Raw genomic sequence first — 27274 nt, forward strand, 5'->3', positions numbered from 1 at the left:
TGGTGTTGGGCTGCTAAGCACTAGGTCGTGGGATTGAATCCCGGCCATGGTGGCTGCATTTCACTGGGGGTGAAATGTGAAAACACCCATGTACTCATAGATTTAAGTGCATATTAAAGAACCCCAGGTGGTAGAAATTTCTGTAGCCCCCCACTACGGCGCGCCTCAAGATGAGATCGGAGTTTTGGCATGAAAACCCTCTAATCTAATTTTTTAGTGACTTATAAAATTCTTTAATGTGCTGTCACCATTCGGCTTCTGGCAGGACTCATTTTGTGATTCGATTTATTGTGGCTAACATCGTGGTAGTTGAGTAGTATTCCTGCTTTACCTAGTTTATTGGCGTGCGCTCAAGCCTGCACTTACGCGCTTCATGATCGGCATTCTCTAACATATCGTTTCGAGTTACAGGCATTAACTCTTCAATGCATCACATAGCATTACTTCAGGATGCTCACTTGCATGGCTGTCCCATAAGCAATGGAATACTTTTTTTAGTAGTTGCGTGCTCGCCTAACTGGCGATACTGCCATGCATGCGCCTCGTTTTTCAAGATGCATGAAAACTAATACAGAACCTCGTTTAGCAATGAAACAATTGATCGCTCTAATTTTCTCACTCGCTTTATTTTTCTGATTGGTGCGCACTTGTGAGTTTGCTTGCAGGTGCTCACATGGCGTGCCTCGCTTTCGCTATGGCCGTGTGCCCTGGGGCCACATTCTTCGACAGTACACTTCATTTTTAATTCTTCTGGCTTGTCATCGTTGCTTTGAATGTGGCTCAAAGGCCATCACACCACTGTCTTTGCTGGGATCACAGCCATTTCGCGATCTTCACAGATCACAAAATTGTTATAACCCTGGTATAATTTACGTGAGTATGCCGTATAAAGATATTTCACTGCTGCTGCAAAGGAAAGCCGAGGCAATAACTGTTGCAGACACCAGCGGTCGCATGATGGAATTATGCGCAGTTGTTTGCAAACGCACCTTTCAATGCACGTCGCGGGTCACAGTGTGGCTGCTGAAGTGGAGCGGTGTCTTCTCAGGCAGTGGCTAACTTAGCTCGCCATGGACTCCGAAACGCGCTGCTAGATTTTGGAGGCCATAAGCTGGTGAGGGTGGTGTAGAGCAGAGGCACAGGGTGCCATGCATATTGTCATGTATGGTATCGTGCACTCCGCGCAGAATAGTTCCGCATTCCATGTATGGCCTTATGCCATTGCCCGATTTGTTTTCATTGTTGCGCTGTTGCAGGTGGCAAGTATGAATAGGGTAAAAGCGGCAGTACTAAGTACAGTGCCTTCTCTCTTGAGAATAAGGCTAGTATCCTGCCACAGCAGTGGCGAAATGGTTGGGCGTCCGCCTTGTATGCGGGTGGTACTAGGTATGAAGCATGGTACTGCCGGGAACCTCCGCCGGTTTTTCTAACGAGTGGAGATGCCCTGCTTCCAGGTGCTCGACTGTTCATAGGGATTCCCATCTTGAAAGCAGCCTTACAGAGATAAAGAATAAAAAGACACCCACTTGGTGGGAAATTGCCGGAATAATACCGGCAGACATCCTTTTTAAAATCTCTATTCATTTTATTTCTCCTTGCAGGGGTTCTCGAAATGAGAACCCCTGCAAACAACTGAGCATCGGGCTAGGGGACATCTCTACTTATTAGAAGAAACGGGTCGATTCCTGGTGGCACTGGGATTTGATCCCTGTACTTCTCGCATATGAGGCAGGTGCTTGACTAATTCGCCATAGCTGCGATTGGGGGGGAAAAGGACGTCGACACTTCTGCCGATTTTAGAGACTCCATTACGTTCAGGTTTGACTGTATACCTTGTGTTGTCCTGCATGGAACCGGCAAACATGTTCCTCTGCCCTTTTTCTGTTCTCTTTTCGAACACGGAAGACGAGTTTCCCAAGATGGCCAAACTGGATCGGGGTCGCAATGCATCTGACACCCCTCTTTCAGAGCAACCCACCCCTGCCGGAGACAGCGCAGAGAAGCCTGCGGAGCCGTCGGGACCTGGTGCAGTGCCAACTCCACCACATCGGAGGCCTGCCCCTCCAATACCTACGCGTGAGTGTCGTGCGCGTCACATTGTTCCGTACTGTTGGCCGTTCTGTGAAGTCGGTCAGTTAGAACCCCTCACCAGGTTTAGAAAAATGTGCAAACCAAAAGGGTGTCTTGAGATTCTGGAAGACCTATCACTTGTACAAAGCTCGAGGAAGAAAAGTACACAGAAATTGCACTGAATAGCAGCAGTGTTAGTTTGTGTCCATCTTGAGATTTTCTACAGCTGCAAAAACAACAAAGAAAGGAAAAAGTGGCGCGCCAACATTGACAGAAGTGGAACGTGAATGATAGCTCAAATGCCAAAGAAAAAGATAGTTTGGTTTTTCCCTTCGACCCATAGTTCGTGCTACTCGATATGACAGCACTCTTTGTTGAGGTTTTCTCTGTTGAGCATCATCAACCCTCTTATGTTAGCCATCTGTCTGTTTCCCCTTCCAGGAAAGATCTTGATTATATGCATTACTCATAGGTGCAAGTGTGCAGCTACTTGTGACGTTCTCCTTTGCGATGTTCACTGGTTTTCGTGGTGCAACTTCTTTTTAACATTTTATTTCCCGGGGATGCGTTTCATTGCTTTTCATGGGCTTTTAACGCATTTCTTTCTCTTATCTTTTACCTTTTGACTTTCTTGCTTTCTTTTTGAACGACCGATTGTGTGTTTGTGTTGTTGCTGTTATTTTGACGGCTCCCGGTTTCATTCAGGGGCCTTCTCGTTTGAACTAAAGACAACTCCAAAATCAGAGTGTAGCTGATACACGTCCTTAGTGACTGATGTGAAAATTGGCAAAGCGAAAATTATGTAGACCTAGCAATACGTTGCACTTACACATGTAAAGTGGCTTGAACTGCAAACTGGTTGCTTAGTGTTAATGTAGTACTCAGTTGAAAGTGAGTGCTCCATCTGTGTGTTTGCCCCTCGCCTGACCTGACTTCTCCGCTGTTCCCTTCAAAGATGGTACTGGGAGTAGCTCGGCAAAATTTGGTGCACGTTGATCTTAATTAAGGAGACCTCACTCACTACCTTCTTTTACATTTGTCACATCAGGCCCGGATCCAACGCCTGCCCCTGCTCCAAAGGCGGAGCCACCTGCCAGCACTGGCAACCCGCAGGAGCAGTTGCTGGCAACACGTAGAGACCAGTACAAGCGAGCTGCCATCAACGCTAAGAAGCGTGGCGACCAGCAGGCTGCTATTAGCTACGTCCGCACAGCCAAGGTGCAGTAACTTTCTCCCTCACAATCTTTCTGTGATGCAGTGGTGTGTAGACAAGGCTTCTATTGCGATAGCAATTGTACAAACACTTCAATGACAACTGCGGTGTTGGCATCTTGTCCCGGCCTTGAGTGTGTGTGTGTGTGTGTTACATGCTGTTTGTCCAGTGTCTTCTCAAAGATTGCAAGCTTGGGTGACGAAAAAAACAACACAGAACTGGTGTTCCAGTGTACATCACATGGAGATTTCCTACGTTGAACACAATACGCTATGCTGGAGCTTTGGAAAGTGGACACGGGATAAAAAAAATGTTTCGCAGCATGGGCAACATTAATGAAACCCTGGCCCCAGCGTATCTGATAGCGTAACCACAAAGGCAATGAAATTGAAAACATTAGCATGTCTCTTGTCTCGTTACATGGTGAAGCTGTATGCTACCTGCTGAGGGTACTTTGAGTTGTGCATACTTCACAGTACTAAGCACAGCTCAACGTTTACCAATAGTCCCAGCAGCACATGTCAGCAGATCTACAAGGAAGCTATTGACTGCTTTGACGATCATCCTCTGACGGTTCCTGCTCAGGATTTGGGGCAAACAGTAGTGATGTTCTCTAGATTAGCTTTGGCTGTGTGTACCTGTAGCAATACTTCGCTCTCATCATCTTGTGCATACCTGCAGTGTGCACAAGGGAAATGCAGTGAACAAGGATTAAGAGAGCTTGTCATGTGACAGTTTGACGAGGTCTCCACATGCTTGTACACGAGAAGGCTGAATGCAAATAAATGTTTCACATGCGCGATGGCATACAGATGTGTGTTCAGTTATCTTCTTGCAAAGCAGGACTCTAAAGCAGAGGAGTTTGTTAGTGCTGCTGCTTTTAATAAAGTGTTGCCCCAAGGCATAAAATGCTATCAATAGTTAACAGTTAGGCTGCTTTTAAAGTTTTAATTCTAATCCTTATTCAATTTTCCTTGCATGTTGTTCCTATATGTATGCGCCATCACCCAACTCGTCTGCCTGTCTGCCTTGTTCTAGCAATTCGATGCTGTGCTCACCGCCATGGTTCAAGGGCAGCCTGTTGACTTGTCGAAAATGCCGCCACCACCACCAGAGTTTCAAGGTTAGGATTTTTTCTCCACTGCTTTGCAGAAGCTTCGTGAGCAGCAGGAAGTCCTGATAACACTATGTTGTGTTTGATGTGAGAATTCAGTTAAGATCAATCAATCAATCAATCAATCAATCAATCAATCAATCAATCGATCAATCAATCAATCAATCAATCAATCAATCAATCAATCAATCAATCAATCAATCAATCAATCAATCAAATAACGGGATTTTATTTCCAGCAGTTTTGTTGAGGGGCACTCGGGTGAAGAGAGGCTGAAGGGAGCTTGATAGTTCCTGGGAGCTGGTATATACTGCAACACTAACATAAGTTTTGTTGCGTGAATATTCAAATTTTCTAATAGTAGTTTCGAATATTATGCTATTCGATATTCGCTTCGAGAGCAGTCGTAATACTTATGCTTTTCTAAGTGTTGGCAAACTAACGGTCGCGAGTTTTTTTTTACTGTTTAATAATCAGTAAGGCAAGATATTTAAAATAAAAAATAGACTTACATGTTCAAAAGAACTGTGCAAGTATTATAGTGGAAGCTTTCAAATATATTAATTGTACTCGTTTCATCAACTTTGTTTAACGATGGGCAAAAGAAATCGAGCAATGAGCTCCAAATATGCCGGTATACGCCAGTGCCATCTTTGCCAATCTTGATGCCCTGGTTGCCAGCACTCTTTTTCTCACCACCGCTACATCCAGACATTAAGTTAGAAAAACAAGTTTTGGATAAAAATAAATATCTTTAGAAATTTCTCATAACCTTCATAATTGCTCAAACTTTATTTGCGAGAAAACTCATAAACACCGTTTCAAAATTTAAACTATGATATTCTGAAAGAAAGCAATGAGTGAATGACATCAACATTGTCAAAATGGCGGAAGCTCGGTTGGTTTTACCGATGCAGTTTTAGTTCATTTATTTTTTCCATCATTTCAATAAATGAGTCATACTCGTCCATACATAAGTATTCCAATAAATAAGTCATACCTAATTAATTGTGGTCTCATCCTCACAAATTAGTCTGCTTAATAATTGCATGTATCCAAGAATTATCTTGCATGCCACTTTGCAACCAAGATTTTTGAACGGCAACTATTCGATTAGAAGATATTTGGCCAATATCGCTATTCGCTCCAAATTCGCTTCGAACTGAAAATCCACTGTTCGCGCAACTCTAAAAATAAGCTCTACATTTGCCTCAGTTTTGACAAGCGAAATCAAGTCAAGTTTCTACTTTAATAACATTTTGAAAGGGAAGAAACAAGACATGAACATAAGATGCAAACTCTACAACCAAGTAGTATAATACAGTTAAACCTCAATACAATGAAGTCGGTAGAATCGGCAATTGGCTTTGCTATATCAAAATTTCGTTCTATTGAAATTTGACCTTTTATGCAAATAAGTGGAGTCGCCGATCGGTTTTTCTTAGACGGGAAGGGGCCGCAGAATTTTCAGAATTATCGGGCAATTGAAAAAGCAAATTTGTATGAGAAAACAATCCATTTTGATAAATTTGGGAGTCGGCGATGAATGATACTGTTTCATGCCACGCATGCTGATAATATCTTCTCGGCGGTACACTTTCACGTGCACTTCGCCCCCACAGCTGATAGCATTGCCCGCACTGGGATGGCGCTATCGGGGAAAACGCCGGCAGTGGGAAGCGAATGTCTGCCTCTCGCTCCAACGGGTCACCGAAACTTGAGATTACGCAACCTCTGATGATAAACACGCAGTAAGACAGCTTACGTGGTGCCACGCCAACTCGGCACGCCCACTCTGCATGCGCCGCAGATTACCTTTAAAGCAGGGTCGCGCTTGGCTGCGCTTACAGCCATGCGCAGCCACAGCTGAGATGCGCGTCAACTTACCCCCACTCTGCACTCTCCCACCCCCTAGGGCACTGGTGTCCTGATTGTGAATGTCACCAATTGTGGAAGAAATTTACTGACAAGGCAAGCTTGGTTTGCTACATTTTGCAGCTCGCGATCATTAATTTTGCAGTAAAAGACATTAGCAAATAATAATGCAGTCAGATTGCTGCATTGTGATTTGTCAATGACCCATGCTTCTTCATGCCAACGACAGCAAACCTACATGTCCTTGTGTGAAAAAAAATAATTGATCCCACCACTGACTGTGACCTCAATTTCTGGACTAGTTATCAAAGCTGTTGTCATCATTTCTACATGAAAATGTTCTTCAGGCCACGATAACGCTGCAAACAAGAATCAATGTTAATCGTTAGGTCAAGCGGGGTCCAATCGCAGTTTGAGAAATGCTGGGGGGTCTGTTTTTTTTTTCATGTGTCAGTACGCTTCCTAGCGAGCCCAATTTTCATTTGATTTCTCTTGCAGCCATCTTGTCTGTTGTCTCCTCTCACCCCGTTCTAAAGGGCTGTATCCTTGCCCAAGTATCTAACCTGTTGGCCCAAATTAACACTCTTTAACTGAAAATTTGTATCATATGTGAGCTGTAGGAACGGAAAACTGATGTGAAGAATTTTGGATTCTATATTGTGCATCTGAGCTAGGGTTTATTACTCTCTTATCTGAAACACATGGTAAACTTCCTTTGGTAGGTGCTGACCAAGCCACGGTAGCTCCAGCAGCGCCACCTAGTGTGCCAACTGCCGAGGCCCAGAAACAGGCTTCGGGTGACAACACTACAGTGCCGTCTTACATCGACGAAAATGGTAACACCCCACTGTTATCGGGTAGATGCTGACGCTCAGGTATTTGGTGTTGTGCCAGCTGTTCAATGTACGTGATGGTGGCTTTCAGTGTTCCTAGTTAAAGGGACACTTGAAAGAGCCATGAAACACTTGCCGAGCTTAGTAAGAAAATGTTGCCGGTCTGTTGTAGAGGGAGCAGGAAATTCACGATCAACTGTCAAGCACAGCGAAAAATCGCTTGCTGTCGCTTCCACAATGTCATCATGCAGCGTCATTGAAAGCAGCTTGGCCACCAACGCTATTGGCTGATTTCATGATCAGCCAATAGTTAGTTAAACAATGAAATAGTTAAATAAATGAAATATATATATATATGCTTTATCTTTGTACTGCGTCTGCTGTGCGTGGCTTTCGTAATGGCAGTGGCACCTCAGCGCAGCTGCAGTAGAGTGCACTAGAACTGTTTTGAGTGGCATGACTGCGCCTCCCCGTCTGATGCGTTTTGTGTCGCCAGTAGTGGCGATGCCTCATTGGACAAATAGTGAACGTGAATCGCGTTGCACGCTGGACCGTGCCCTGTCCAGAGTGCGCACCTGAGGTCAGGCCAGACGCATGCTCCGGACTAGCCATGGCTAGAGCTATGGTTTGCTAGAGGCGTTCGGTAGTGAGTGACGACAACACTGCCATTACAAGTACCACTTTGCGTGAACCGTGCGATGAGACTCGGGGCTCATCGGCCGGTACACTTCCCATGAATTCTAGCTCTCTGTAGCAGAAATGCCCCTTGCCTTTCGTTTTTGTGTCTTTGCTGGCTTATCAAGCCTTCTCTCACAGTAAGAGCAGCCATTTCACTACTGCAGAAGTGTAATCTCCTAATACGGCTTAATTTAGTACTCTTCTTTCCTTTAAAGCTCAATGTTTTTTTTATCTTCTTTTTCATCTGAAGCTCAAACAAGCAAGATGGCTTTGTAGGAACTGTTTTGTTTCCTGTTGTTATGCAGTTGTGGACGATCCATCCTTATTTGGGGGGCCCCCTCCACCAGCCACCATAATGGAAGCGCTTCAGCAGAGGCTCGACAAGTACAAGAACACGTTCAATGAAGCCAAGGAACAAGGGAACGATCGAAAGGCTCGGCGGCTTGAACGGATTGTCAAGGTGGGTCCTGTGCATCTATGATGGCCATGCTTTTTTGCCAAGAAATTGTGTGACACGTGTTAAAAAGCAAATCGGAGTGCAAAAAAAAAAAGAAAGAAAAATCTTGGTACAGAGATAAGGACAACGTTTATTTCAATCGTAGCATTTGTTCACTGTCCCATGTTGCCATATAGACTAGCTTGCGTGTAGAATTGTTGATCGCTGGGCTTGTTAATGTGGAAGCATGGTGAAAAATGCTTCAGCAGCAGGTTGTAAAATAGATAGTTAAGAACTGGCTCTAAAGCACTCTGCATTCAGTGTTTGCTCTACAAGGAACTGATCATCTAAGATTGCATCAGCGTTCAGCGCATTGGCATTGAGAAACACATCACTTGTAACGTGGAGCATAGTTACTTTAGATGATTCATGCTGTATGTTGTTAAACAAAGGCTCACTAACACCGCAAATGCGGACATTCAAGTATCACTTTCAAGATGTGCTGCTGTTTCCTGTGTAAGGTCTTGGCATGCGCTATGTGCCCATTACTAAGCTTGTCCTCATTGGAGACAAAGTGAACTGCTTGCTATGCAAGAACGAATAGGAATGCATTCACTCTCTAATTTGCATTGTTAATTTGATTTGCTTCTTTTTCGCAGCAATATGAAGATGCCATCAAACTGTACAAGGCTGGAAAACCAGTCGACTTTGAGGAACTACCAGCTCCTCCCGGTAGGTAAAACAGCATGCGTCGTAGCGAGCGACTTGCTATATTTTTGAAGTGGGAGCTGTATTATTGTACTAACAAGTTTTCTCATCTCTCCATTCTTTTTTATCTTTGTTGCCAGCTCACATGAAAGCACTGTGCCATCTCTCTTATCTCTGGGGTCTCTTACTCAAAAGAATAGAAGATAATAAATAAATAGAATCGAAAGATAAGAATTGCTATAAAATTTGTCCCTAGGTTGCTTTCGGTTTTGTCGTTCGAGCTCCAATTTTTTGTGTACTTGTATCCTCAGTCACTTTCACATTTGCCTAACAAAATATCCGGCATGCAGTGTCTTGAGGTAGTCAATTGCATTTGCTGTTACATATCGTGAAATTTCTGTAGCCCAGTCTGTCGAGGCATTCAACAATGGCACAGTAAAAGAAAGTGCTTTTAGAAGTGTGGCAACTTATTAGTTTTGTTTGTCACATTCACTTTCACCGCTCCATCTAGCCAGAGTGCCAGCAAAAGCAGTTTTCCCCTGTGGTACCAAAAAATGTGGGCTTCTATTCTCCTGGAAATAATCCAGATGCAACTGCATCCAGTTACTAGATGTGGTTGCATTCTGGGTTTCTGTTAGACTGCACTCTATTGCTTATCTTCTGTTCAGTGTGACCACGCACTTGGCGTTTCAGGTTTCGGGCCAATCCCTGTTCCCTCCGAGGCTGCCCCTGTTCCAAATCCAGAGCCACCGAAGCCAGCGCCAAAGCCAGCGCCGAAGCCAGCCCCTAAGCCTGCTGCCAAGCCACCTGCTCCCCAGCCAGGTGCAGCTGCTGCTAGAGCAGGGCAGCCTGGGTCCGGTTCCCCGAAAAAGCCATGTGAGAGTCCTTTTTACAGCGAAGCGGTCACAGGAAGTGCTGCAACAATTTTTGTGTGGCAGCGAAGGCTGATATGTGATGGCTTAGTCGATATCAAATGTAAATGAAATGTGACATGTGTCAAAGCTGGGCATTTGCTTTGAAGTGCAATGATTAATGATCGCAAAATAAAGGTTACCTTGTGGGAGCCTCATTTGAATAGACAAGCTAGGTATATGTGTGCTTCTTTTGATCAGTAATTACGTCGTAATTTTTGTTTCTCATTGCGCACTATGCCAGCTCCACGTTGGAGGTCAGCTAGGAGTTCGTAGGGCTATGGGGGTGAAAACGGATACTGTGTTGCCGCAACACACACCACGTGGGAGCTGTCACTAAGAACAGCCAGCCACGACTGTGCTCCAATGCATCAGCAACTGCTGCTGCGCTCGAGTGACACGAAAAGCCAGCAAACAGATGCGTAGTACTTTTGAAAGGTGTGACAACTTACTTATACAGCTTCGCTGCCTTTGATGTATCAGTTGTCCGATTGACAAACATCTGTCAAGGATTTGCTTTGCAAGGACAGCAGCAGCTGCCCAGTGTATTTCACCGTGTGGACTGACATTCATGTTTTATGCAGTTGAAAATTGGTATAACGAACATAGATATAAATGGATATAGCGAATTATCAAATATAGTAAGATAAATCTAAATCTTTCCTATCTGATATAAGCATGTAAAGATTACATGCTTATGACAAATATTCGATATAGCAAAGCTATCTTTCCATCAAACCAAACGAGAATTTGACTTGATTGGAACGTACCTTCGTTTTAACCAACAATAATTATAATCACATATTCAATACATGCTGCCGAATGCATGTGTTGGATGCAAAGTTTTATGACTAAGCTTGACTATTTGCTTAAGTAATAAAGGAATCCAGTTGAATTGACACTGTCATGAATAATAGCTATTCGCTGCCTGGATTCTGCAGTTTTATCAAGATTGCACTGAGGGCTGTTCCATGTTTATTCTGCCCGTTCTTTACAGTGCGTCGTGGCCTGTCGACCACCATCGACAAGCAAATGCAGTTCCTGCAGGAGCGGCAGAGGCTGTTCCGAGAGGCAGCCTTGGAGGCCAAACGTCGGGGCGAGGTGGAACAGGCCAAGCAGTACCTCCGCACAATGAAGGTGTGTACGCCCTTGTGGTTATGTTTTTGAGTGCCCTTGTATACTACCTGCTCACTTGAAGCATCGTGGCAGCTGAAATTGTGTAGCAGTTTTAAAGTCGTTGTGTGACCTTGTGACATATTAGTTTCTTGCTTACAGTATTTTTGCATGTATAATCCGCCCCAAAAAGTTGAAAGTTGAAAAAAAAATTAACAGCAACGTTGGGATGTAGGCTATATGTTAATTTTGCCTTTAGGTGTGCCTTGGTGGCAGTGTGTGCTGCACCGTTGGGCTTCCTCCATTCAAAGTTTTGTTGTGTGCTAGGGAAGCTGACCCCCTCCCTGCCGTGTCGTGTTGAAGCTCCTTTCTGACTGGACTAGAGCATATGCGTGTGCATTCTCCAGTCTGGCAGCATGGCTGTAGTTTGCAAATAGGATGCCGACAAACCAGAGCTCGGATCACGATGAGCTGTGCTTGACTGCAGTCCATTGCAATGTAGCATAAGCGGGAGATTGTCAGTGTGGCCGAAGAGATGGGGAAACAGAGGTGCTGACCGGAGATGTGAAGTAGAAGGTACCGTCTGCATCATTCGTGACGGCACTTCAAGCGAGAGCAACAGTGTGAGCAGTAATGACTAAATACCCCAAAGCGTAAAATATTTCTGGAACGTCTTTTTGGGTTGACCAATGTGCCTAACTGTTTTTACAAAAATTGGAACTCTTAGCAGTTATCTTGGTGGGTCATATGCGGATATTTTTTTGAAGTGTTGTAATTGAGGTTGTAGGTTATATGTGGAAAAATACAGCTTGCTATCCTTCTTTACTTGCTAAAGACAAACTCTTACAATAAGCGCACATTCAAAGATGTTTTTTATTTGGGAAGGGCTGAAGGTTACAACTAAGTGGTCCTTTCTCGTAAGTGCTCCTGTTTTTCTTCGATAAAAGAATAGTTAATGAGGCTAAGGGATCAACTTACCAGATAAGTTGCTGAGGCATTTCACATATGGTTCATATCAGATACATCTATCAGTGCTGCATCAGTCTTGCTGAACAAAAGTGAGCTTGATTTTCGTTTGAAATATTGTGGATAGAAGACTTTTTTTCATAGTTAAGTTCCTTCTGATGCGAAAATGTTATGGTGGTTACCTTGCCTTGTTTTCACACTTTAAAAACATATGACTATGGATGGAAAAAACTTTATTTTGAATCCGGCAAGTTTGACGACCCAGGCTCTATAGCTTTATGTAAAAAGAGGAGGCACATTGCTCTCATTAAACATAATTTGGAAGTGTGTATCTGTTCTTTTCATTCATTCTATGTTTTTCGCGCCATTAGCAAATATGCATTTGCACTGGACGTAGTCTTCCTTCTTCAGTTGTCGATCGATACCGTCGCTAATGTACGATTGAAAAAGTGGCATTTCGCCATTGGAAGGCTCATAAAGTTATTGCTCCATTTTGTTCCATTTAAAATTTGGTTTCACAACATTTCTTGCATCTTCAGAATCAAGCGTACTGCAGCAGAACAGATGAAGAATTTCGGATTCTTCAGCCAATTTTGTAAACTTTACAAGATGTGGACTCCATAGGAATGTCGGATATGAGAATTATTTCATGACTCAAACTTAGAAAGGTACCTCTTCGGCCACTTGAGAAATATGCCTAATGTAAGATAATGTGGAAAAAGAAAGACATGCGATGCCACTATACCTGGTGCCGTATTGACAGTGAAAGGAAATACCCAGTCACCTACCATTTAACTCATTTTAGTGAAACACTGTATGCATGCTACTCAAACTTACAGCACACGTCCAATCAGAAGTCTTTTAAAATTTGTACGACATGCTTTAAACATCATTATATTCATCAGTGCTTCAGCTTTTCATGCACCATCTTGGTATGCACAATTGTTCACATAGGGCCTGAAGGGCATTATATTAAGCACTTTGACTGACCAGTTTGTGCTTGCAGGGAATAGATCCCATGATCCAGGCTACCGAGTGCGGCCTTCCAATTGATGCATCAAGTGTGAGTAATTTTCTTTGCATTTTTATATAGACCACTCATTTTCTTACAGCTATTTCTACACATTGCTAAAGATATCCATGTGTCACACATTCTGTCACCAGCACTCAATTTTTAGCAGTGCTGACAAGTGTTAACTACAACGTCAATGCAATTTGTCACACATTTTGAGGCCATGTTCCTTGAAGCAGGTGCTGAGCACAGGACCTTCGCTAAGCTGATATTGCCTTCATTACTGCTTGGTTTCGGTTCCTCAGTTAGGATGTAGGCTCGAAATGAATAATTATGAAGTTAATTTGTTAATTACCCATTGTAAGTCTGCAGTTTGCCATGCAAGTAGCGTCCCCCTCTTCAGGTAATCCAGCATATGTGACAGACTTGCGATATCTACTACAGGAGATCTTCAGTAGGTTTGTTTCCATTATAATAGGTAACTCCCTGTCTGTCCCTATGTGGGAGATGCCAGCTACGTGCTAAGCGCGTCCTGCAGTACCACAGTAAAGTTCTTCACTCCAACCCAGTATGTATGTCAGTCACTTCTTAGAGTAACAGTCAGAGTACAGAGGGAAAGTAACGCAGAAGGTGGCTGCTGAGAATTTTATGTGGAGTGACTGTGAAGTTAGGTTAAGGTTGAGAGCACTGGGCCCTTGTCCCACACAGGGTGTGTCTGTTTGCTGCTGCTGATGCAGTGACGTGGTGTTTTTGTGCTTGCAGATCCCAATTCCACCTCAGCTTCAGGAAGACTTCGTGGTTGTCGAGGCATCCGACTGTGAACCCAAGGACGAGAACATTGAACAGATGTACCAGACACTTGAACAAGAGCTGGTGGAACAACACGAGGTAAAAGTTAAATGTCAAATGTTTCGCTTCACTGCAGTAAGGTGTTGTGTGGTCTTCCATGCATTATTGTAATGAATACACAGAGCATTTGTTAGTGTTAGTTTAGTTGTGTTGGACTGCTAAGCACGAGGTTGCAGGATCAAATTCTGACCATGGCGGCTGCTTTTCGATGGGCGCGAAATGCAAAAATGTCCGTGGCCGGTGCATTGTGGGCCTATTAAAGATCCCCTGGTGGTCAAAATTAATCTAAAGTCCCCACTATGGCATGCTTAATTATAAAATCATGGTTTTGGCACATAAAACCCAAAAATTCATTCATTCATTCATTCATTCATTCATTCATTCATTCATTCATTCATTCATTCATTCATTCATTCATTCATTCATTCATTCATTCATTCAGTGTCAGTTTGTTTAGTGTGAGGTGAAGTGTGCTCATGTTAGTGTTTTCATTTCATAGTACCATACACATTCTAGGCATCATACACAAATCAGGTTGCAAACACTGCAGGCAGGATGCAGACTGTAGGCATGTACAGTTTAGTATTAGTTAAATTATTGTGGTAGTTTCCTACTAGTTTAGTTAGTGTCACATTAGATGGACTAATGTTAGGGTTAGCGTGTCCTGTTCATTTGATTCAACATATGTCACTCTGGTAGCAACCACCAGAGACAAAACACTGTCTGTAGGGGTGTGCTTGTGCTTCCTGTGATTGCTTTCCTGCAACCTGGACAGTGTGTTTCATGTTTCATGTTTCAGTGTGTTTCATGTTAGACCAGGTCACCATGAGTGCAGATGAAGCACCATCTTCTTTGCACTGTGTTACAGATGTGCGTTCAGAACAAAGACCATTTCTTCAAGTTGGGAGATGTAGCCTCTGGAACCAAGTGAGCAATGCCACAATCTTCATTATCCACCTCAGGTTGCCTAAATGTGCCTGTCTTAGCTGCTTTGTTGAATGTGCTATTTGAAGTCGGCAGCATTCTGCATAACAACGTGATTACTTTAGTATCATGACACACATTATGGCAAATTATGGAGGTGTTTTACTTGTCCATGGTGCCACTTTTATTTCTTTCATAGTTATGTTGCATATGTGTGTACACATTTTGTGGAGAGTGTGTAATGTGCCTTGCCTGCATATTTGTTGTTGTTGTTTTGATACCATCAAGTTTCTCTTGGTTCCGCCCAGGTTTGAGAAGCTTGCTCAGGACACCAATCGAGATCTGCTGGTGGTGAAAAACCTCAGGCAGCGCAATGACCCACTTCCACGGTTCCACTATGAAACCAGAGTATTCTCAATAGTTCGGTAAGGCTTGCTGGCCTGCCTAAAGCTTTACCGTAATTAGCCGCAGAATGAAATAACATGGAAAATTCCGTTGGCAATATGGCACTTTGAAAACATAAATGCGGATTGGAATGTAAGGAGTACAGTCTACGCTCGTTACAACGGGCCCGCATACAGCACTTTCGGTTGTAATGGACCATATTTCAGCCTTAGTTTGTTCTACCTATTTTAGAACGCAATGAAGTTCGCTTTTAATGGACGGCGCTAAAACGGACTGTGGGCTACAGCGGATGAAATTGGCAGCAATTTTTTTCAAAATCGGGCGCATGAAACATGTCGCTGTGTCGACACGGGCTGACATGTGACTTGTGAGGGTCAGCCGACGATTGTGGCTCAACGTTGCGCATGCGTGGGAGGAAGGCGGGACGGAAACGTGCAGTCTTTTGCGTGCACGATGCACAGGGCTGGGGGGAGAGAGGGGATTCTACTCTGGCGGCTGCTGCTTACGGGGCGCCGCCGTATCGTGAAAGCAACCTGGGATGTGCACAAAGCGCACCTGCGTGGCCGGCGAATCTTGAAGCCGATCAGTGATGTGAACAAAGTGTGTCCTGCGCGGTCCACATCTTCAAAGTGACCTGTGATGTAGACAGTGCGCCCAGTGTCAGTAGCTTCGTATGCGCTGTGATTTTAATGTTTAGTGTGCATTGAAGCGAGAGACGGCACACAGATGAATTTGCTCACTGCTGTTGCCGCGCTTATCTTGCTTAATTTGCTATCGTAATCGATGCTTCGCCTTTTGGGCAAAACTGCGACTTTTTTGTTTTTTACTTTGGACAGTCTTCACTCCCTTTGCAAGGCAGGGTTTCAGAGTGCTGCACGGGAATGAGCAATCTATTATGTAAGATTGTAGGTTCCCTGGCTACATGCAGCGGAATGATATTGTGCTCACATGTTCATTGTAGCATTGTCTACAGATGGGAAAGACATCGAAAAGCATTTCAGTGCACTTGAAGGATCCCCCTAGGTAACCCGGAGCCCAGGGGCATGACAGCTTAAGAGTGCATGTGTAGCCTTGGGACGTGAAACTGTGTCAATTTCTTTTTACTTCTCAGCTTATTAATTTATGTTGATAGGGTACCGTATGTTTGTGTGATTGGACTTTATTAAGTTTCAGCTGTTAAGAGCCAAATTGTTTCTGGCTGTTTCGAAGAGTGCTGCATCACTGAGTGCTGCATTTAATTGAGGTAACTTGAGTAGCGTGTTCAAACCTTGCACTTTTATATCTGTGTGCCATCTTGAAGGCTAGTCAAAGCAGGTACAGTGTAATTTTGGTAAACGGAAATCGCTTAAACGGAACTGCCGGTTAAACAGAACACCATCCTTATGGCTGGTTTGTGTTGTATTCATGCAGTGCTCTCTGCAATGTCTCTCAGTAAATGTAACTCCTGATAAACAGAACCAATTTCTGTGCTCCCTTGAGGTTCCATTTAAAGAGAGTCCAATGTGTACTAATTTTCCAACTACGAGGAATGATTGACTGCATGACTGCAAACTAATAAATTGGCTGCAACATGGTAAAAAATGTCCCCTGTCTGTCTTCTCCCAGCTGCAACCATGACCTGACAGATACTGACATTGAGGTCTCAATAGTGAGAGGAGTCAACCTGCCAGGTGAATATTTTTGTCCAGTCTTTGTGAGCCTCATATGCAGTGCTCATGGCATGTGGCATAGAATGCTTTTCATGTCAACCACTTCTTCTATGTTCTTTGTGGTAAAGATTCCGAGTGTTGACTGTCTTGCAGGAATCTAGCACCAGAGTCACATGGCGGCCTAGTATTTAGTACAGCTTGGTTATGTTCTGATTCAAACAATAATAATAAACCAGCATCATGTGACAGAGATTTGATTCCCTTAAAGCTGACTTCTTACATTGTGTATTCACAAATATCTTCTGTAGTGTCTCACATCTTGGCAACAACAGCCTGTGATAATTAAAAATATGAGATGTCAGGAAAAATGTTTGTTGACGAAGCCTCACAGCGCTGGCAGACATCAGAACCTGTGCGAATGCCACAATACCTAATCTAATGTTTTCTTAATACATTTTAATTAATGACTCAAGCTGGTATGTTGTAGTTGCAGAATTGAAGTTTGCCAGTACTCTAAGCACAATCTCTTGCTATAAATTTTGGGCACTTTTCCAGTTTCAAGGAATAAGTGTACTTATAATCTGCAGCAAAATCAATTGCTGTTACAATTAGTATGGTTCCACACTGTGGGAAAATGCATTGCAGAAGACTGTTCACTGGAACGGCAACACATTCTGTGGCACAGTTCGAGCCCATACTTTGCAAATCAGGATCTTTGCAGTTACTAGCAAAAGGTTATACTTTGAGTACTGGCCAGTTTCAATTATGCACTTACAACTTGCACCCTAGAGTCTGTAATTAAAAGAAAAATTCGTGAAATGTTGGCTTTTAGATATCACATAAGTATTGACGTTCGCCATTGCTATCAACGTGTTAGGAAGTACTGCCATTTTACCTCAAATCCCCTATTATTAATTGAAGACAGTCATCATTACACATAGTATATCTGTTCCTAACTTGTGGTAGAGAGGTTGAAATGTACGTCACTGTTACATTGCATGTTTGGAGCTAATGACGATGTCTGTGTTTGGTTGTTGTTATTGGCTGGAGGGGCACAGCATTATCGCTTTGCATGCATTCATTCTATGTTTTGCACTGTGACTGTGACACTCTGTATCACTAACATTCTAACATGTTTTTGATGACACTTTGCATGTTCATGCTTGCTTTTCTGCTTGGGAACATGGCTTGACACTTGCAGGCTTGGAGCTGAGAATGTTTGCTGTACTCTGGATCTCGTGAGAACTTCATTAAGCCAAGCATTCACGTCACTGCAAGCACTGCTTAGTGTTTATACGAGGTGTAGTTGATGATGAAATACATCCTAGTGCTGAACTTAGTCGTGTTTACTAGCTTCTTCTTATTTCATACTTGTTTTCCTTGAAATATTCAGCCTGCGTTAGAAATCCTTGAATAGTACAAAGATGTTACTAGCTGTTGCCCATTTTCAATGTTTGCTTATGTTCTGTCAGTATATTGTGAAGTGTTATATTTTGCTGTACTGCAGTGATTGAAACAACATCTGGAAGGAAGCGCTGAAAAAAAAAAAAACCTTGCACCTTCTGGCACTTTTCTTGTTCCCAAACAATAACTGTCATCTATCTTGAGTGCCTTTCCTTTCTTTAAGTGTTGCATACCTGGTACTTTCAGGTCATGAAGGGCATGCGTGTATTTGTGTGACACAGTGTACTTAAAAGAGGTCCTGAACCACCCCTCGGGCTCAAACGCACTCTTTTCAACAGAAGCCTTCTGCTCACTTTTCTCGGGTGCTATATTTCGTCATATAGCATGTTCCCGTACACTGCTGCTATTGGTCAACAGTTGACATCAATCAAGAAGGGTGTTTCAATCAGTGTGCTTCTTTGTGCTGTGTATATTTATTGACCCACTTTAATAAACAAGCTGAAGTAAGTGAAAATGTGGTTTCAAATTTCGATAAGAATTACGTACTTCCGGAAGAAGCTATCGTCTGCTCACGCTCGGCCACGACTGCCTGTGTAGGAAACAAACTTTGGCCAGACTGCTTATTGGTGTTGTAGCCGTTGGGTCTTGCTAATTTCGTTTTGAATACTCGACTAGCCTTAAACCATGCAAAACTTAAGGTCACACCGTATGCACGCTTGCCAGTGTGCGCTCACTCCTGGCTGCTCCTGGCTACATACCTTGGCAGATTTCGCTTCATGTTGAGCTATTGACAGCACTTCAATATGTGCAAGTTTGGATGTGGCTACTGTCCACCAGTCATGCTGGTGCAGGACAAAGCCAGTCTGCACCATGTAGCATGGCCAGACAGGAGCATACAAGTGCGAGCGCGCATTCAAGCCCTGTTGTGCACGAAGCAAACACTGTGCATGCGTACTACGGTTGCATGTAGCTACTGTGCCATGTAGCGTAGATACTGTGACCACCGTGGGGTGCTGTAGTCACTTGCTGAGCGCATTGTGACTTGCTGAAGACAACCGCGTTTGGCGTGTCATAAGTGCCAAGATCAGAAATGCTGATGTCTACGTGATAATCCAAAATCAAATTTGAACTGCGTGCCACAGCGACGTTCACTAGGCAAAGCGTTGTGGGCATGCCCCACTCTGCCGTAACCTTAGCAGTGCAAGGCATTGAAGGAGGAGTGAAAGCACTGCGAAGGGGATCATAGGCGACCTCAGATTGCCTATAACTCTGCTTCTGCTTGACACATTGTGATAAATTTTGCAGCAAAGTTTTTCTGAAATAGTCTATTTTAGCTTCAAATGGATTTCTCGACTTTGATAAAAAGTGGTTGAGGGCCCCTTTAGCAGAAAAGCAGCGAGTACAGAGTTTTAAAGAAAGGAAATGCAACGAAGATCGTTATTGTTTGGGGACAAGATACGTCCCGAAGGGTGCAAACTTTTCTTAGAGAGTGTGGCGTTTATTAGTAGGCTGAAAGTTGCTTTCTTCTCTATATATGCTTGTTAATCACCTTAGTGTCAGTGTACACAAACTGAATTGCCTAAGTGCACTGTTGCTAAGTTGCTAAAGTGATAACAGAAGAAGGGAAAAGATAAATTTGGCTTTATGTTAATGCTATGCCACAGCTTCACGCAGCTTTTGTGTCTTGCGTTGAGTTCGGCATTTGAGCTCCTAGCCTGAGGTGTCGCTGTCATGTCTTTGATGATGTATAGGCCGAAAGATGACAGTCAAGAATGCGATGGCTTGCGGATGTGCCCGTATGTGTTTCTCACGACACGCATGGTCAAGTAAGCCACTTTTTCTCTCGTCTCTCTCACACGCACACCTGCTGTGCAGGGAAGGCCGATGACTTGGACTCCTATGTGATGGTCACATTTCCTTTTCCTAATGTGAGTGCAAACATGGTTTCTTTTTCAAGAGTATTTTGGTAGTTGTGTGTCTTACCAGGTTGTGCATTAGTATTGTCGGTATTTGTAGTTTGCTGTGTCCTGACAGTTCTTTTTTCTGGTGGAGTGAAAGCTTGTTATTACAGTTTTCCTGAATTGCCCTTTTTGTAAGTCAGCGTCACTCTTGTGTAGCGCACAGGAACTGCGGCCTCCGGGGCACTCCGGAAGCAGCCAGTGATGTCTAGTGCTAGCTGCTGGGCCCGTTGTCTAATGGTAGCTTCTGGGCACGTTTGGGCCCGGCAACTACCGTTAAACGTCGCTGGCTGGCTCCAGAGCACCCCGCAGGCTGCCGTTTCTGTGCTCTACGCAAGGGTGACGCCGACTGTACAAAGAGAGCGCAATAACTTTTGTTTCACTTGTAAAATTGCCGGGTTTAAAAAGCATCTTGTGCTATATTTGGAATGATGCATTGAATGTAATGCAAGGTTTACTTCTTTCAATTTCTCACTGCAAAATAATATTCGGCAAGCTTTACCACTTGTCGACTGTGTTATGCAGGAAAAGCCAGTCTCTCACCGTCCAGGAGAGTGGGCAGGCCAGTGTTCGTAACGTTTTTTGTAAACAATGTCGACAGGTTGCATTCCAAAACACTTCATTCTTAGTAAAAAGTTGCCAAGTGATGATGATGGTGGCTTTCTACGAATTCAGTGGCTTTCTTGCTAGCTTGTCAACACTGGTACGGGCTTGCTTGTGCAGGAGAAGGTGCATGTCAGTAAGGGAGCAGGAGAAGAATGAAGGGTTAAGGATGCAGTAGCACAAAGTGGTCTGATGTCCTGCTCTTTATAATTGTGATTACTATTATTTGTCTTTACTATTACATTACTGTGGTGCCACATCCACACTTCAGTGGAAGCATATTTGGCTCTTCCGCGCAGGCCGCTGCAGTCTTTTTAAGAAAGTTGCAGTCTGATGATCGATCGACCTGTCAACGCACTTCGCACATGCACGCACCCCTGCACATGCGCCGGTTACCATGTGCATGCCTGCGTTGCCGAATATCAAAAGTGCTCGACACATTATGCCAAATCATTATGGCTTAAGACAATGGCTGCAGTCTCACTAAGCATCTTCCATGGGGCTAGGATCACGATAACACTTGATTTTTGGAGTGAAGTTGTGCCCTTTTATTTAGTATATTCTTGCAAACAGAGGTAGTATTGCCAGAGAGAATGCGGAGGATAGCATGTGTAGTTGGACAAATGATAGTGTATACATACCTGCTAACCTGTCAACTCCCACGGCACCGACACAGAAGGGAAGGAGGAGGGGTTTGTTTTTCTTGGGGGGGGGGGGGGAATTTGCTCTGGACACATGCCATCTGAGGAATACATATGCACTTTATTAACGATAATTCATGTTTAGACACAGAACACCAGCAGCAGCAAACTTGCAGCAGCAGGGACTGGCAAGGAAAATATTGTTTTTAGATCCCGGTGACTCTTTCAGTAGATCTACTGTTGCTGATTTAACCTGCTATAGAAACTTGTCTGCATGAACTTGCTTGAAGCAAGTATCCCCTGGCATCCTTTCATCATGAGGAGGCATCGAGTGAAAAGTTTGAAGACCGATGAGTGAAGTGTTTTTCACGAACAGATTAATTTTCCGTAAGACTTGATGCAAGATTAATAAAATTGTAAAAGAAGTGCGAATTCGTAAACTTTACAAGGAATTTAGGAAGATAGGCAGGTTTGTATATAGGAAGGATAGTATAAAGTATATAAAATAGGTCAGAAGAATGGTCGTTATCTTTTCATAATGATGAAATAAAATTTACTTTAAAAAGCTTTGCTCGCTATTTTACTTCATGCATCCTAATAACTGATGTTTCAACTAGGATGGAAGGTTCGGCTGGTTGATTTGACATTAGGAATGGTAAAACATTTTGAAGAGTTTCTGTGTTACCGTTCCTACTGTCGAAGCAACATATTAACTTAGCATTGATGAAGTTTGAGAACAAAATAACAGCGTTGCCTTGGGGGAAGTGGCTGCGGTTCATGCTGTGGTGCATGATACTGTAATGAACCGGAACTGTAATGCAAGAAGGAGGTGAGTGACGCAGGCATCTAGAAGTGAAATGACAGGATAAGAAGTATGGAAAAGCTGTGTTCGTTTTTCAAAGCGAATTGTTAGCTTGCCACTGCAAATATTCTTTGCTGTTTGCTGCTGGCACAGAGTGTTATCAAGCGTCATAATGCATTAGCCATTACTGTCAAATGCACTGTCACTGCTTCACTCTTTGGGTGAAACTCTAACTTTGTTTTTTTCAACATCGCGGTAAGAGTGCCAGCTCTCCAGACTTTTTCATAAAGTATGTGAATTAGGTTTTGTTCTACTATTTTATGAATGTTGTATCAAGTTTATGAAAGATACAATTCTGCTCCTAAGAATGTTTTGGAGGTGTTGAAAGATGGGTTGTGGCAAGGTTGCAAAATATGCATGAAAAAAATAATTTGTGATGGTACCTATGCCGTCCTCTGTAGTAGTGCGGATGTCACATGCCAGAGGAGTACTTGCTTAGAATAAGTTTATTAAGGTGAGTTCCTGAAGCAGGGGAACTAGGCAACAGCAAAGTTGCTGAAAAGGTCACTAAAACAGCTCTGTTTTACTTGTTGGTCTCTACTGTTCCATGTATGCTGCTCCCTGTAGGCTGTGTCCAAAGTTAAATAATTGTTAATAAATAAATGAATAGAACTTTTATTTGCAGAAGTGATAACTGTGTGGCCTGTGTAGAGCATAGTGCATATGTATCTTAGCAAACTTCAAAACATGCTCACTGTTATCACCCTTGTTGCATGTGGGTGATTTCTATGAATTTGAAAGTTGAAAGGTTGGATGGTATGTTAAGATTGCTTTTTTCTGCTAGCAGCTTATATGAACACATCAAAGGCATTTGGTGTGTGCACCTAGCATCTTGGAGCAGTAAATGTCAGCTATTCGCAGCTGTTACCTATTTCATTGTGGCCACAGTTTTGGAACATCGTCTTCCGTTTGGAGAAACTTGACCACCATACGGCATACACTGCTTGTTGAAGTGTTGTAGCATTGACCGTGTGTAAGAGTCAACACCTGTGGTCTGAATTTGCCATACTAGAAGCGAAAGAAAAGGCTATCAGTGACAGCAGGTGAAAGTTGGATGCACTTCATTCATTTTGTATGCCAACTTCGAAACGACTGTTTGATGCTCATAATGCAAATGGGAATATGACTGAAATATGGAATTCATTAGCTGTTTCTGTTACTGGATAACTTCATTACCCAGGGAGCTTTGTACGACACTGTATTTTGGAATGATGATTCTCAATCAATCAATCAATCAATCAATCAATCAATCAATCAATCAATCAATCAATCAATCAATCAATCAATCAATCAATCAATCAATCAATCCTTATAAAAAAATTTCAGGGTTCCTTTTCTCAGTCACAAACCTAAATGTGAAAAAAAAAGTAGCTGTGCTATGATTGTTTCTGTTTGTAGCACACAAAAAATTTTGACTGTTCCTATGCTTGAATGTATTGGTGCTGCCTTTTTTGTAAGCCATGTATTTGGGAGTCCCATCAGTGGCTTTTCTTTTTCAGGATGCGCCGCAGACAGCGAGAACCAGAACTGTGAAGGACACAAACAATCCAGGTGGGAGACTTTCCCATGTTAGCACAGCTTTCGTGTGCAATAGGTTGCTTTATGTAGCCTGAGACACAGAAGCTGTTAGTAAAATTTGTACTATTGATGCAGAAAAATGTGGACTGAGGTTCGGATAGAAACCTACTCTGGTGCTCCCCCTTTGCTGCCTGAAAACATATGGCAAAATAGCACTGCTTCTGCCAGTGTTACGAGTTGGAGATGGCCATTCTTTTAGACCAAGCCATCTTCAGGATTTAGGAATTATTTTACTTTGAGAAACAGTGTGTTACAGTCCTTGAAGTGATTCTCGCACACTGGTCCCTTTATATGAGTGAAAGGGAAGGAAGTCATGAAGTCTAAGGTACAGTGGAAATGAGAAACGAGATGGAATTATTCTCTTGACCCAAAGAAGTTGCAAATGTCGCTGTCTCCTTTGTAGTAAACTGACCCAAATGATTTTTCCTGGCATAAAATTTAAGCAAGTCACATCATGAGGTATTGACTTTGCCATGTTAAACTCAATTTTGCGTAATTGCTGTCGCTGTTGGCACTTGCATGCAGCTGTGATCATGATACTCCAGCATTTTGCGTGCTTCTAACTATTTAGGACGCTTCAAACGTCTTTTCTGTAAGTCGTGGTTTGAAATTCACGAGCCTTTTCATTAAAGTTTCGTGCATCACCAGAATTGAATGCTAAATTGTTAAAGTTAACCAACTTTGATGAAGTAACTACCAGTACAAATTGTCGCTGGCTGTTTCAAAAAGGTGCTATCACCACCGTGTGAGTTCTATTTTTAGAAAGCTAAGAAACCCTATGTCTCAAGTTACACAGTACAATCAGTGTACGTTAACAGATCAAGACAGGCTTGTAGAACAGGTTTGTTGAATCTTGTACAGCCTATGAGAGTGTGCTTGTTCATTCTAACAAGTCTTAAACATACTTGCATTTCAGAGTTTAGCGAGAACTTTAAGTTTGAAGTCAATCGGAAATCGCGTAGCCTTGCAAGGATAATGAAACGACACCCCATCAAATGTGAAGTCTGGGCAAAAAGGTATGACTCTCAATATTTTATTTATGGGCAGGTAATGCCGTGCTTTTTATTGTTTGATGTCACTGCAACTCCCCATTTTTTTTGCAGAGGTTTCTTGCGAAGTGACGCACTCTTAGGCACAGCGTCTGTGAAGTTTGAAGAATTGGAAAACAAGTGTGAGATACACAATAGTTACGATGTAAGTTCTGATTCCATCTGCACTTGTGATGTGCGTGTACAAGAAAATTATGGCTTTACAATGTTGATTCTGGCAGTAAGGCTGTGCATAGCATGGAATTTCAAGCTGTGAGGCTGGCCCAGTTTGTCACTGTCTTGTAGAAGATCCACTTGCCCTGTACCAATGAAACAAGTTGCTGCTTGTTCTTGGTCTGGCCAGTGAGCTTGCCACATTAGGCCAATCCAAACTGTGTCGTGCATTGAAGCTGTCATATTTATTTTGCTACTTCTGCTCATCACTGTAATGGCCTGGATATGTTGCTGTCTGTGAAGGTGGCCACAAGATGATGTTTCCAGTCTCAGCTATATACGCAGATTTCATTTTGCTCAAACTGTGTATTTTGCATGCCTTCATTGTTAGCATTTAAAGCTCAAAAAGGTTTCTTATGGCTAAGACAGCGATGGCAGATGCTGAATGCACTGTGTGCCCAGCACTTCTGCTCAAGATTGTCGTCTGCTTCATATGCCAGAAATTTCCTGACATTGATGGTGCTGTTCATTGCACTACTAGGTGCCACGTGGCAGCTTCACAGCCCCTACAAGATGTCGCTAAATTTCATGCATAGCAGGCAATGCTTGTGAAGGCTAGAGGCTCGGTAGAGAGACTTCTCTGGCTGTTCGCATCCATGATTAAAAAGTAGTGCATCACATATGAAAGAACTCTATTAGGTACGTGCCATGTTATTCAATGTAAAATTAAGTTTCAAAGTTTGATATGTTTCAAGATATGATGCATCTATTACACAAATTGTGTTGGAGATCTAAACCTATATATGTACCCATAAATGAGCGAAGTACCCTGTTTATGCCACCAGTGACCACAGCACATCACTTGCACTCGTGACGAAAACATAGTATGTCCTGTACTATGTACAGGCACAAGTATGTACAAGTAATGTGTGATTTGACGTAAACTTGCGTCCACAAGTAGCAGTTGTGGTATATGTAGTAGCACAGCCTTCTCTATAACTTCTGTGCCTGCTGGATGACTGTAAAAGGCTGTTGTCTACAGAGACGCCAATTACGTAGGGTTAGAGTCAGCATATATAGGGTAGCGACAACCCTCACCAGGTGCTAGGCAATCATGGCGTGGCGTTGCCACAGAGTAGGGGTAGCAGACGACAAAAGTTGTTTGCACTCTTCGCATAATAATGGCTTTGAGCGGCGGTTGTGGGCGGTTCAACTAGTGCGCCGGAGACCCCACATAAGTGGAGCCCCCCAGCAGAAGTTCCAACAGCGGCTGCTTTTTATTGCTTCGGTATAGCTTCGCTATAGCTTTGCTAATAATTTTGCAACCAGAAGTATGCTGCTGCTCTTTTATTGATGCACATGCTTCTTTTTTTGTCAGCAATGAGCACCAAAATCGTAAAAAGTGTGCTTGAAACCACTTTATGTAAGTGGCACCACTGCCATAGTTCAAACGACGGCCACTTCCCATTGGTTCGCCGATAATCCGTCAGGCACAGAAGTTGTATAGGAGGCTATTGTAGTTATTTCATAAAACAATGCTACATATCAAGAACTGCTCTATGAAAGGTGCAGAGTGAGACCTTTATGACCACGCTGCTTTCAGTCATTACATGTATGAAACGGAGTTTAGTTTGGCCAGGCTCTGGCCTTAGCATGAGACTTAAGGGGCCTGAGCCTGGCCTGTGGATTGGGATGGGCACTGGCTTTTGAAAAAGCATGAACTTGTATGCATCTTGGTTGGGAGTTGGCAGGAGTTTTTTTTTTAACATGTATGTTAACCCAGTTATGTTAACGCGCTATGGTGGGAGAGTGGCTTTGGCATTTTGCTGCTAAGCCTGAGGTCAAGGGATCAAATCCTGGCCATGGCGGCTGCATTTCGGTGGGGGCAAAATGCAAAAACAACTGTATATCGTGATTCGATGCACTTTAAAGGACCCGAGGTGGTCATAAATAATCCAGAGTCCCCCACAAGGCATGCCTCATAATCATGTCATGGTATTGGCACGTAATATCCCAGAATTCAAATTTTTTGTGATTGTTATTGCTTTCTGAAGTTAAATCAAAGCTTCAGTAGTTCGAGTTTAATCAAGGATATTAATCTGCTGCTCTACTCGGCTAAGAAGATGTCTGCAGTGACATTTTCATTGCCTTGGTGAGCAATGGTAGTGCCATTTGAAAGTCTTTAGCGACTTCAAATACACTATCATTGCTCGCAATGCCTGTTATAGAAAGTCAGTTACTTTCTGGAATGTGATTTGGGCTTTTGTGTA

The 27274-nt window shown here is 43.1% G+C and overlaps 1 protein-coding gene across 4 annotated transcripts in view; it reads left to right on the forward strand.

Annotated features, from left to right (window-relative positions):
• The window catches only part of l(2)gd1 (lethal (2) giant discs 1), a 39034-nt gene that overhangs the window by 10830 nt on the left and 930 nt on the right, over positions 1 to 27274 (forward strand). The window contains exons 7-24 of one of the 4 annotated variants that reach the window (XM_070540059.1): positions 1906 to 2076; positions 3119 to 3288; positions 4322 to 4406; positions 6995 to 7108; positions 8089 to 8243; positions 8879 to 8951; positions 9621 to 9803; positions 10836 to 10975; positions 12924 to 12980; positions 13692 to 13817; positions 14647 to 14705; positions 15011 to 15127; positions 16713 to 16777; positions 19912 to 19956; positions 20036 to 20088; positions 23724 to 23775; positions 24719 to 24818; positions 24906 to 24996. In XM_070540059.1, the coding sequence (XP_070396160.1) occupies positions 1906 to 2076; positions 3119 to 3288; positions 4322 to 4406; positions 6995 to 7108; positions 8089 to 8243; positions 8879 to 8951; positions 9621 to 9803; positions 10836 to 10975; positions 12924 to 12980; positions 13692 to 13817; positions 14647 to 14705; positions 15011 to 15127; positions 16713 to 16777; positions 19912 to 19956; positions 20036 to 20088; positions 23724 to 23775; positions 24719 to 24818; positions 24906 to 24996 (1856 nt within the window). Of the gene's footprint in view, positions 1 to 1905; positions 2077 to 3118; positions 3289 to 4321; positions 4407 to 6994; positions 7109 to 8088; positions 8244 to 8878; positions 8952 to 9620; positions 9804 to 10835; positions 10976 to 12923; positions 12981 to 13691; positions 13818 to 14646; positions 14706 to 15010; positions 15128 to 16712; positions 16778 to 17957; positions 18548 to 19911; positions 19957 to 20035; positions 20089 to 23723; positions 23776 to 24718; positions 24819 to 24905; positions 24997 to 27274 lie in introns of those variants that run through there. The other 3 variants (XM_070540061.1, XM_070540060.1, XM_070540062.1) reach the window with 3 other exon arrangements.

This window comes from Dermacentor albipictus, chromosome 6 (genome assembly GCF_038994185.2).
Source record: "Dermacentor albipictus isolate Rhodes 1998 colony chromosome 6, USDA_Dalb.pri_finalv2, whole genome shotgun sequence".
In the NCBI taxonomy this organism is placed as follows: domain Eukaryota; kingdom Metazoa; phylum Arthropoda; class Arachnida; order Ixodida; family Ixodidae; genus Dermacentor; species Dermacentor albipictus.